Source organism: Malus sylvestris, chromosome 9 (genome assembly GCF_916048215.2).
Source record: "Malus sylvestris chromosome 9, drMalSylv7.2, whole genome shotgun sequence".
Taxonomy (NCBI): Eukaryota; Viridiplantae; Streptophyta; class Magnoliopsida; order Rosales; family Rosaceae; genus Malus; species Malus sylvestris.
In genome coordinates, this window is record NC_062268.1 from 112,194 (window position 1) to 125,553 (window position 13,360).

The window sequence follows — 13,360 nt, forward strand, 5'->3', positions numbered from 1 at the left end:
ACATAAAGATGTATCGTGGTTCACCCCCAATGTTTGGGTTATGTCCACACTGATGTTGATTCCATTTACTGTATAAATGTATGAATTACAATAGATCAGCAAGGGAGCTCTCTGTGGATGCAGCCCTTGCCATTTTGCTTTCTATTTGGCTGAGAGGGTATTGCCCTCTATATTATTGTGAGAGATGTATCTGAGACTCTCTGGATGTGAGGCCTTTTATGAAGGTGAGGGAGAGTCTCTTGTTTATACCATATTTAGGGCCTCGTATTTAAACCTCGTATAAATACTCGGGGGACTTAAATGTAATTATGTAATAAAGGAAGAGGCCAATTCCTGGGCCCTCTCACCCGCTCTCAAAGCTCTCACTCTCAGAGCTCTCTCTCTCTCAAATAAATACATAATCATTGTGGACGTAGGCCAAACCTTGGGGTGAACCACGATACATCTTGTGTTATTTACATTACTTGCAGATTCATGGTCGGATTTACGTTGTACCAAAACCTTTGGTTTTGTGCATCAACATTTGACGCCGTCTGTGGGAATCGATAGGAAAAGTTGTGTCGGTTCTCTCTCAGTTTTCCACTTCCACTGTGGATCTACAAAACCCAGGAACCAAAATAAAAAGAAATCCAAAAAATCCATCTTTTTCTGAACCAAGCAAACACTTCGTCCTCCTCTATGTGTATTATCTATAAAAAAACTATCAAACACTTTCCCAATCATTTTCTCCCAACATAAACCCCCTTTTTCTCCCAACACCAGGTCGATGGCAGGAAAATCAAACTCCGGAGACCCAATACGACGGAACCCACAACCCAAGCAGTGAACTGTCTGAGCCGTTCTCTTAGTATTCACAATATCGTTGTACGTCGCAGCGTTTGTGAACTCGCAGCTTTCGAAACCGACATCAATCTTTGGGCTTCGTCTCTGGGTCATCATTGAATCCTGTCGATTCTCTGATAGTCCTGATCTTCTTTCTCCTCTCCTTTTATCGCTCCCGGGTCCACAAGGCCAAGCCCAAGCCTGCCTACCGCCGCCGACTTACCCCCTACTCTGGTCAAATCGAAGGAAATCTAGGAAATCATCAACGACCTCCACGTCGAGATTGGGAAGCCGGAACACCGGGTGGTGGTGTATTCAGACCGGGCGATGAACGGGGGGAGCTGGGAGACATTAAATGGCAGGTACGAGATGACGTCGTTTGGGAGCAGGAATGGGGTTGGGCCGGAGGTGTCGCATCTAGGTTTGGAAGGTGAACAACAACATGGGCAGATCAGTAATAAGAAACGCAAAGAGATTTTCCCTTATGGAAACCACAAAAATTACTACGGCTATCAGATCGGCCAAGAAATGGAAGAAGATGCTAGGTTGAAAGGTTTTCAAGAAGGAATGGTTCGAAGGAAAAGATTGTCCTGACATTGGCTGCAATTCTGGAATCATGACCATTCAAATTGGTACTTTTCTCTCAGTTAAAATCGTAATTGAAATTTGTCGATTACAGCCCACAAAGCTCGAAGCTTTCTCCAATGGCGTCCTACAAAGATTATCTCCCACAAAGCTCAAAGCATTTCTGGTCTTCCCAGGTTACCAGTGAAGTTGGGATCGATGATGCCGTTGCACAGCGTGGTGGCTTCGGCATGGTTGATGTTGAGTTGGTCGAAGCACACGTACTTTACCAAAATTGTTGAGAGAGAGTGGGAGAGAGATGCAGTCACCTTGCTGGAAAGAGGTCACAGAAGTATGCCTCAGTGGCTGCTGCCCCCGCCCGTTACAGAAGCTGTCAGCGCATCACCACCATACTATGTCCAATTCCGGAAGCACTTCTGCAGCTTGTCGCCGCGACTTTGCAGCCACGACTTCATCATCCATATTCCCAAACACCGTGTTCACCAACCACAAGTCTCTCCCATCTTTGCACGAGTCATTCGCTGACTTCACCAACGTTTATCCCAAATACCATGAGATTGATGAAGCTGTAATCGGATCCGAACCGGAACTCGTCGTTGACCCGAACGATCTTGTCGAGGTCACTACGGACGGTGAAGTCGCGGAGGGAAAATGATGCAGTTTGCTTGCTGCTGTAGTGGGAAATGTAACAAAAAGCAAAGATGCCTCGTGTTCTTCTTAAACATCTCAGTCCCTTGAACTTAGTTGTTGCAGCAGCAGCAAAAAACCACCTATCCAGATCGTGCCACGTCTATCAATGGCAGACCAGGGTTACTTCAAACGAGAACAGGATTCTGATTCATGTGAAGCAAGGGGTTTATTATGAGAATGTGTTGATGGATAAGAGCAAGTAGAATGTAATGATGTTCGGAGATGGGATGACGAAGACGGTGGTTTCCAGCAACTTGAGCTTTGTGGACGGCACCCTCATCTTCTCCACCAGCACTTTTAAAAAAGAAAAAGGGAAAGTCAGATAAAGAAAGGAAGAAATCCAGCAGACAAAGGAAAGGCATGCCATGTGCTCACGGTTTCATACATGTGAAATAATGATTTCTGAGAAAGCAAAAGTAATGATCAGGCTGTCTAAGAAAAGCAATGGGGAACAAAGCAGAAAAGAGAAAGCAACAAAAACAAAAAAAAAACAAAAAAAACAAAGCAAAAGTGAGGAATAAACACCCCACCAGAATGATGTAATTTATTATCTTTCGGAGACATCTGTATAGACCTCATCAGAGTGTAATATGTATAAATCCCATCAAAGGGTAATATATATAAACCCCATCATAGGGTAATAGTAAAAAAAAAAAAAAAAGGCCGAAAGCCCAAAATAAATGGGCTGGCATGTTGTGGAGGGCGAAGGCCCATAAGCCCAAAATAGCACCAACCAGGTGATCAAAAGTACGCCGAGCACTACAAAAAATTATTCGGCACCCCGCCGCTATTACCACCAACCAGGTAACCAAAAGTACGCCCAGTACTCCAAAATTATTCGGCGACCTGCCACTATTACCATCAACTAGGTGATGAAATGTACAACTTGTACTCCAATATCATTTGGCTTTTCAACCCGTACTCTAAAATCATTTGGCAACTAGTCATTCATGCCACCAACCAGGTGATGAAATGTACAACCCGTACTTTCCTTTATGCCACCAACCAGGTGATCAAAAGTACGCCCAGTACTCTAAATTATACATGAGCATTACTCATGTCATTCATACATAAACATTCATGAGCATCACTCATAACAATCATACATAAAACATTCATGACTATCATTTATGTCAACATTTATGAGCATCACTCATGTTAACATTCATGAGCATCACTCATGACAACATCCATGAGGATCACTCATGTCAATCAGCTTCAAAAGCTTCATTTACAAAAGCTCTAGCTTCAAAAAGCTTCATTTACAGAGCTCCAGCTTCAAAAACTTTATTTACAAAAGCTCTAGCTTCAAAAGCTTCATTTACAGAGCTCTAGCTTCAAAGTTTCACTTGCAAAGCTTCACCTACAAAGCTTCAGTGCAGGGTATACAAATACCGCCTCCGAACAACCGCCACTTCGACCCATACATGGATTCAATTTAAAGTCTCCAGCCAATAGACTCTATTGACCGAAGACTTGGGGGACTACATTATGTACCATATATTGGGCCTCAACTGGGCCTCATGAAAAATACTTGGGGAACTTAGCCCATTACTTATGTATTGAGGAGCGAGCCTTTAATCTATAAAAGGGACTCCCTTACTTTCATTAGAGAGCACCCATTGTTCATGTATTGAGGAGCGAACTCTTCTTTTATAAAAGGGACTCCCTCACCATCATTAGAGAGCAACGCCGCCAGCTAAGCAACCACCTCGATGCGAGCATCACTCCTAACCCATCACTTATGTATTGAGGAGTGAACCCTTATTCTATAAAAGAGACTCCCTCACCACCATTAGAGAGTATCGCCGCCCACTGAGCAACCGCCTCGCCGCGAGCATCAACTTTAGCCCATCATTTATGTATTAAGGAACGAGCCCTTATTCTATAAAATTGACCCCCTCACCATCATTAGAAAGCATCAACTTTAGCCCATCATTCATGTATTGAGGAGCGAACCCTTATGCTATAAAAGAGACTTCTTCACCTTCAAACGCCGCAAGCCGAGCCAACCAAGGCAACATAAGTTACGAGCCGAGCAGTCTCGCAGCGTGTGCTACTTCTAGTTGAACGTCATTTTAGATTGAGCACATCCTCATATCGAGCATCAGTTCAAGACAGTATCTAGTTACTTCTGCCCACATATGGACTGAATTTCAATTCTCCAGCCAAAATACTTTCTTGACTGAAGACTTGGGCGACTACTGTTTATACCATATTTAGGGCCTCGTATTTAGACCTCGTATAAATACTCGGGGGGCTTAAATGTAATTATGTAATAAATGAAGAGGCCAATTCCTAGGCCCTCTCACCCCCTCTGAAAGCTCTCACTCTCAGAGCTCTCTCCCTCAAATAAATACATAATCAGTGTGGATGTAACCCAAACCTTGGGGTGAACCACGATACATCTTGTGTTATTTACATTACTTGCAGATTCACGATCGGATTTACGTTGTACCAAGACCTCCAGTTTTGTGCATCAACATCCCTTTTATAGAATAAGGGCTCCCTCCCTTTTTACATTTGTCATGGGCTTAGGGATGAGGTCCAAAGACGAGGCCCAATATATGGTAACAAAAGGAGTCCCCCAAGTCTTCACTCAAGAGAGTCTTTTGGCTAGAAACTTCAAATCCAATCCATGTACAGGCTGAAGTGGTTAGACGTCTTGAACCAGTACTTAACACAAGGCAATGCTCAACATAAAGTAATACTCGGCTAGAGGTATCACACGTTACGAGACTGTTTGGCTGGAGGCGATGCTCGTTGCTAGGCTGCTTGGCTAGATGCTATGCTCACGGCGAGGCGGTTGCTCGGCTGAAGGCGATGCTCGTTGCGAGGCTGCTCAGCTAGAGACTATGCTCGCTGCAAGGTGGCTCGGCTTGTGGTATTCCTCATTGCAAGTATCTACTTTATGTCGATATGCACTTTGTTTATACCATATTTAGGGCCTCGTATAAATACTCGGGGGACTTAAATGTAATTATGTAATAAAGGAATAGGCAAATATGTAATTAGGGAATGAGCCCTTATTCTATAAAAGGGCCTCCTCACCTTTACAAACCCTAAGTCTCTCTCATCTAGAGCAAAGCTCTCACTCTCTCCCCCTCACAAATACTCTTAGATAAATATAATCAGTGTAGACGTAGCCCAAACCTTGGGGTGAACCACGATACATCTTGTGTTATTTACATTACTTGCAGATTCACGGTCGGATTTACGTTGTTCCAAGACCTTCGGTTTTGTGCATCAACATTTGGCACCGTCTATGGGAAACGACACAAAAAGTTATGTCAGTTCTCTCTCAATTTTTCACCTCCGTCATGAATCTGCAAAAACTCACACAAAGACATAGACACAGAGCTTTCTCTCTCTCAAACTTTGAATTTACAAAGCTGTTGCCATCTTTTCAGTTTGTGATCTGAACCACTGCTATGCCCATAACAGAGGATACTACCATGACAGCCCACGAAGTTGAGGCCCATATCCATCTAGTCAGTCGCAGGCTCTCCCTCTGATGTCGTCAGGGTCAAAGTCGAAGGAAGGATAATCAAATCTATCATTCAATCCACCACCAGATGAGGAGAAACCACTACCACCTCTACATTAAGAAGAGCTAGGACGGCTGTTTGCCCCAAAGATCTCCCAACTGCAAGTGCCTCAGTATTTCGTTGAAGATGTTACAACTCATTTTCTTTCTTTTCCCCTTCTATGGCTGCTGCTCCTTCTCTGCCTCTACTCAGTCGTCATTCTCTTCGACGTAGTCTTCACCATCGCTTGCTTCCACAGCTACGTTGCTACTTCTTCCACTGCAGTCGCCATCAACGTCATCGTCGCAACCATCGCTCTCTCACATCCTTCCTCGATGCCATCCGCCCAGGTCCCGAGATCCTCAAACCCAGCCCGATCTCGAAACCAAAACCCCGACGTTGGTTTATGCTCCATCTGTGTCTCCAATGGGGAGTCAGGTTCGGCCCTGTTCAAGAAACCCTGGAGCTTCGTCGTGAGTTTAAAAGGAAACCCCAAATCGAGCCTCTTAATCATCGCCTCAATCTCCATCGCACTCGTCTTCACAGTATGCTACCTTCTCATTTCCGTGAGAATCTGGAGAAATTATGGTACGAAATGGTACGGGATTGTCATCGACGGTGAAAGTACGGAACGCTGGATCCATGTATTCGGGTACAGAGTCGACGGGGGTAATGATGCCGTGTTTGATTTTGAAAATGATGGGTTTGTGTCGATGCGGGTCAATCCTGGGCTATCGACGTATGCAAAGGATCCGAAATTGGCAGGTGTGTTGCTGCGGGAGCCTGTAGAGAGTGGGAAATGGAGGATTCCGAATAAGCACTTGGCGGATTCAGAAGCAGCATTGAGCAAAATTCCTTATGAGAAATTTGACACGTCAGAGGAAGTTTACGAACAGCCCAATAAGTCATCGCCGTCTTCCCATCACAAGAACAGCAATCGCGGTGGTAATATCAACGGCGTGACTAACGGCTGCAGCGATAATAACGACCCTCTCCTCGCTCGTCGCCGCGCTAACTGTGACACCATTTCCACCCCGCTCTGGAGAAACGGTCCGAGAAGCCCCAAGGAAATTATATTACTGACAATCTCAACGATGTCGCTCCACCTCCCCATTCTGACTTGGACCTCTGTCTCCATCAAACCGTAGAGGTTCGAACAAAACTTGTAGGTTCTTATTAATCCATCATAAGAACCTACAAGGTTTTTAGCAGATGCTATTTGTTGATGTTAGTAGTCGACGATGGGCGTTGCTTTGCTCCAAGCTCAACCTCGCTGAGATTAAAGAGGTGTTGGTACAATTCTGGGCCCTCAAAAGGTGCAAATTAGAGTGTCTGACAAAGTAGTAAAAGATAATGTGCACATGCAGGACAGCAAAGCAAAGACAGAGGTGCAAAGCAAAAGTGAAAAGGAAAAGGGAAAGAGAAAAGAAGAAAAGAAAAAATTTTCTTATGATTACGATTCATTTTGTCTGCCAGGTGAAAAGACAAGGAGAATGGTGGAAAAGCATCAAGAAAAGCAGAAAGCAAAATCAATGAATAAACACCCCACCAGAATGATGTAATTTATTTTATCTTTCAGAGACATATGTATAAACCCCATCATAGGGTAAAAAAAAAAAAACGACAAAGCCCAAAGTAAATGGGTTGGAATGTTGTGTAAAGGGCGAATGACCATAAGCCCAAAATAGCACCAACCAGATCATCAAAAGTACGCCCAGTACTCCACAATTATTCAGCAACCCGCCGCTATTACCACCAACCAGGTGACCAAAAGTACGCCCAGTATTCCAAAATTATTCGGCAACCCGCCGCTATTACAACCAACCAGATGATGAAATGTACAACCCGTACTCTAATATCATTTGGCAACTAGCCATTTATGCCACCAACCAAGTGATGAAATGTACAACCCGTACTCCAAAATTATTCGGCAACCTGCCGCTATTACCACCAACCAGGTGATGAAATGTACAACCCGTACTCTAATCATTTGGCAACTAGCCATTCATACCACCAACCAGGTGATGAAATGTACAACTCGTACTCTCCTTCATGCCACCAACCAGGTGATCAAAAGTACGCCCAGTACTCTAAATTATACATGAGCATTACTCATGTCATTCATACATAAACATTCATGAGCATCACTCATGACAATCATACATAAACATTCATGACCATCATTCATGTCAACGTTCATGAGCATCACTCATAACAACATCCATAAGCATCACTCATGTCAATCAACATAAACATTCATGAGCATCACTCATGTCAATCAGCTTCAAAAGCTTCATTTACAGAGCTCCAGCTTCAAAAACGTCATTTACAGAGCCCTAGCTTCAAAGCTTCATTTGCAAAGCTTCACCTACAAAGTTTCAGTGCAGGGTATACAAATACCGCTTTCTAACAATCGCCACTTCGGCCCATACATGGATTCAATTTGAAGTCTCCAGCCAACATACTCTATTGACCGAAGACTTGGGGGACTATATTATGTACCATATATTGGGCCTCAACTGGGCTTCACAAAAAATACTTGGGGGACTTATCCTATTACTTATGTATTGAGGAGCGATCCCTTATTCTATAAAAGAGACTCCCTCACTTTCATTAGAGAGCATCCATTGTTCATGTACTAAGAAGCGAGCCCTTATTTTATAAACGGGACTCCCTCACCATCATAGAAAACAACGCCGCCAGCTGAGCAACCGCCTTGCTGCGAACATCACTCATAACCCATCACTTAGTTATTGAGGAGCAAGCCCTTATTCTATAAAAGGAACTCCCTCACCACCATTAGAGAGCATCGCCGCCTACTGAGCAACCGCCTCGCCGTGAGCATCAACTCTAGCCCATCATTTATGTATTGAGGAACAAACCCTTATTCTATAAAAGGGACTCCCTCACCATCATTAGAGAGCGTTAACTCTAGCCCATCATTCATCTATTAAGGAGTGAGCCCTTATTCTATAAAAGGGACTCCCTCACCTTCAAACGACGCAAGCCGAGCTAACCAAGGCAACATAAGTCACAAGCCGAGCACCTCGCAGCGTGTGCTACTTCTAGTTGAACGTCATTTCAGATTGAGCACTGCCTCATATCGAGCATCAGTTCAAGATAACATTTAGTTACTTCGGCCCACACATGGACGGAATTTCAAGTCTCCAGCTAAAAGACTCTTTTGATTGAAGACTTGGGGGACTACTGTTAATACCATATTTAGGGCCTCGTATTTAGACCTCATATAAATACTCGGGGGACTTAAATGTAATTATGTAATAAAGGAAGGGGCAAATATGTAATTAAGGGAGGAGCCCTTATTCTATAAAAAGGCATCCTCACCCTCACAAACCCTAAGTCTCTCCCATCTAGAGCAAATCTCTTATTCTCTCTCCCTCACAAATACTCTCAGATAAATACAATCAGTGTGAACGTAGCCCAAACCTTGGGGTGAACCACGATGCATCTTGTGTTATTTACATTACTTGCAGATTCACGGTCGGATTTACGTTGTTCCAAGACCTCCGGTTTTGTGCATCAACACACTTAGTATAAGTTGATTCTCGACATGACTCAGGTCCGCTTGTCGGGTTAGACAAGAGATCATTGTTCGAACTAAATATTTGTCACCATAAGCATATGGCTCAGTGATCAATAGGCTAATCAATAGTGTCGGTAGGCTTCTTTAATCAACAATAATGTCGATCAGTGGATCTAGTTGCTCAATAATTTCTGACAATAAATGACAGTATAAGTATGACCGTATAATGAATAAATCAAATTGACAAAGTTTGTCAAGACAAAATATTGTACTATGTGCCTTCAATAAATAAATAATTTATTTAGTCGTGTGGTAAATCACATGTTGTATAAGTGACATAGTTTAATGGCAGTCACAATACTCTAGGCCAATAAATATTGTATAATAAAGTTTTACCCTACCACTTTAAATAATGAAGTCAGGAACGATTAAAGATGCAATAATAAAATATTAATTAATAAAATAATTGTAAGGAAGATTGCAAACAAACAAACGTTGTAAAGCGTATGCACACTGTAAAAGAATATGCTCATTGTAAAGCAAACGTTGTCCCTCGGTAATGATGTGAGGAAGTGGTTTCTTTTAGGCATGGCAGATAATATCAAAATAGAATAATAATATAATTAATAATAGAAAACTTATCATTACAGCCCAATCAGGTTGGGAAGAGGACCACTGCAGATCCAGGCATCATTGCCGTGGGCATCCCTACGCAACAATGTCGAATTGCAATCCACTAAGCACCCCTACTCATCGTCATTGTGCTTGGTGGTAACAATGACCTTATCGGCAACAAGGTATATGGAGTAGAACCCAACACCGAACTGACCGATCATGCTAACATCAGCACTAGCAGCCAAGGCTTCCATGAATTCCTTGGTGCCAGACCTAGCTATGGTACCAAGGTTGTTCACTAAATCAGCTTTGGTCGTCCCAATACCACTGTCGATTTTGGTCAATGTATTGTTGGCTTTGTCAGGGATGATATGGATGAAAAGCTTTGGCTGACCATCGAGTTTACTCTTGTCGGTCAAGCTTTCAAATCTGATCTTATTAAAAGCATCAGAGGCATCGCTGATGAGTTTACGAAGAAAGATCTCCTTGTTGCTGTAGAAGGTGTTGATGATCAAACTCAGAAGTTGGTTGACCTCGACCTGGAAGGCAAACGTCTCAGCCTCCGCCATTGATCTCGTGTACAAGGATTTTCTGAAGATCTAGGATTTTGGATCTGTACTGCTTGACAAGCACCACGTGCTCCTCATTGCAGTGGCCTTCCTCCTTCTACTCGATCGATGAGATTTTACGCCAGGCGACTCGGAATGAGACGATGACGTTTTTGTAGGCGATAATGAGCAGGTTGTGCTCATCCACCGTCAGCTAGGTCCCAATTGAGAGAGATGGTGAGAGAGAGGCTTACAAGATGCACAGGGGCTTTGATATGCCTAACCAGAGCCGATGTACACTAGTTTTCTCTAGGCTCATGCATGTGATGTCTCCGTATGTACTCTGTCTCCATCGAATCACCACTGGCGTTGCTCATTTTTTTATAAAGTATTGTTTCCCTTCAATCTCTCAATCCCTCAATCCCTCGAACCGTTTCTTTCTCTCTTTTTTCTCTACAAATAAACGAGAACAACGGGAGAAGAAAGCAATACAGGAACAGACGCTTCCAGAGAGATAGAGAAAATGCTTTTCTTTATTTCCTGAGAGAGAGAGAGAGAGAGAGAGAGAGAGAGAGACTTTTGGGTTCTTGGGTTTTGTAGATCCACGATAAACAATGGTGAGGTTTCACGGTGGTGAGATAAAAAAATGAAAGAGAACCGACATATCTTTCGTGTCGTTTCCCACAGACGGCGCCAAATGTTGATGCACAAAATTCGGAGGATCTTGGACCAACGTAAATCCGACCGTGAATCACACAAATGCACAAGAACATAAAGATGTATCATGGTTCACCCTAATGTTTGGGCTACGTCCACACTGATGTTGATTCCATTTATTGTATGAATGTATGAATGTATGGATTACAATGTTTGGCTGAGAGGGTATTGCCCTCTATATTGTTGTGAGGCATGTATTTGAGACTCTCTGGATGTGAGGCCTTTTATGAGGGTGAAGGGAAGTCCCTTTTATAGAATAAGGGCTCCCTCCCCTTTTACATTTGTTATAGGCTTAAGCATGAGGCCCAAAGATGAGGTCCAATATATGGTACCAATAAACTACAATCTTATAATCCACTTTACTTACACAATCCATAATAAGCTTGACAGTCAAATCATCAATACCCACTTCAACAAGCACTAATCCCATCTAAGTCTGTCATAGGTTTTAGACAAATCAATTTTCCAAGCCATATAGCCTCTGGCCCCTCCAGTGATGGAGAAAGTATGCAAAACTTCCTGAGCAATTATAATGTTATCAGTAATATGTCTTCCAGGGATGAAACTAGCCTGATTAAGACTGATAACAGATTTCATAATAGGTCTCAATCTGTTAACAAGAATTTTGGTCACCACCTTATACAAAGTAGAACACAAACTTATAGGACGAAATTGGGAAATATCTTGAAGGCCATCAACCTATAGGAACAAAAGTGATTAAAGTACTACCAAGACCATTTGGAATAAAGCCCTTCTTAAAACACTCAGTAATAAGACAAAAGATGTCAGAGCTACATAACTTCTGAAAATTCTAAAAAATGCAGCAGGGTAACCATCTGGCCCAGGAGCCTTAAAAGCACCAATAGAAAAACAAACTATCTTTAACTTTTTGAAGAAACACATATTCTTTTAAAGCACCAAGCAAAGACTGATCAACATGGGAAAAGATTAGGCATCACACCGTTAGAAGTCCCATCAAAAGAATCAGTAAATAAAGAACAAAAGTGATGCACCTCAATCAGCTTAAGATCCTTCTTATCCTCCACCCACACGTCATCATTATTCAACAAACCTTCAATTTTGTTCCTTCTCATTCTAATGATGGTAGAAAGATGAAAGAACCTTGTATTCCTATCTCCCTCTTGAAGCCATTTAATTCTTGATTTTTGCTTCCTAAAATGTCCTCCTGCTCAAGAAGATTATTATATTCCTTAGATAGAAATTTATATTTTTTCAAAATGCAATGTTTTTACAGTTGAATTGGATGGGCAGCCCAACGAGGTTGGTGAAGCCCAGCAATCACCCTCACTTTTTGGGCCGATGGTCGTTGGTTTTTAAGGTTTTGGGTAATTGTGCAACCCTTGTCCTGCCTTTTGCAAAATAGTGGAGTTCTCTAAAGAACAAAAAAATTCCAATTGACTCTACTAATGTGGCGTTCTCCATTTACCCAATGTTCTAGAAGACATTCGGTGCTAGTTGGTGACGAGCTAAAGCCTAGTGCCTAGGCAGCTAGGCGGAGTCTAGGCGGGTTAGGCGGATTTGTATTTTTAAAATAAATTTATTATATAATATATGAATAAGTATTACAAAAAAAAAAACATACTTGTATAGAAAATTTGAGAAAGATAAAATGAAAAATAAAAGAATACATAAATAAATATTTATGATCAAATATGTGTATTGTGTAAAATTTTAGAAATTTTCTAAGATCATAAGTTTTAAATTATTATTGGGCCTCACAAAACTTTTAATAAAAGAAACTCTAACCACAAACCAATAGTTGTCACCCACCCACCCCACTTTTCTCTTAAACGGCTAAATTTTCTAGATAATTGGGCCAAAGAAATTGTTAATTAATAAGTTTTTTAATATTTTTGCTTTTATCCGGCATGGGAGATTGGGATTCACTCACCTACTCCTTAATCCTTGTCTATCTAATAACTTTAATATAATAGATATTTTCTATAGATCACGAAGTCTTTCCCCTCTCTCACTCTCTGTAATTTACTCTCATCCTCATTCTCTCTCTTTCTATCTCTACAGAACCCACATCCACTCTCATCCTCATCTTCTGGGGTCTGTGCAGAACTTACCTTCAGAACCACATTTTGCAGAACCTATCCTCACTTAGTAAAGCGTGAAAGATAAGTTTGAGGCTGTCGAAAATTGCAAATAGTGAATCGGATGCAGATGCTGACGAATTAAAAGTTGCAGAACTAGCCTAGACTACCGCCTAGGTGGCCGCCTAATCTTCTCCGCTTTTTGTAAACATCCTGGCCAAAATAGCAGTGGGGCACCGCCACCGAGAGCCT

General features: G+C 42.2%; 1 protein-coding gene across 1 annotated transcript; it reads right to left on the reverse strand.

Moving 5' to 3' along the window:
* Positions 1-9,670: 9,670 nt before the first annotated feature.
* LOC126634133 (heat shock protein 90-2-like) lies at positions 9,671-10,883 on the reverse strand. Its single transcript, XM_050304627.1, has one exon. The coding sequence runs from the start codon at positions 10,350-10,352 to the stop codon at positions 9,915-9,917; it is 438 nt and encodes a 145-aa protein (XP_050160584.1). The 5' UTR covers positions 10,353-10,883; the 3' UTR covers positions 9,671-9,914.
* Between the last annotated feature and the right edge of the window lie 2,477 nt (positions 10,884-13,360).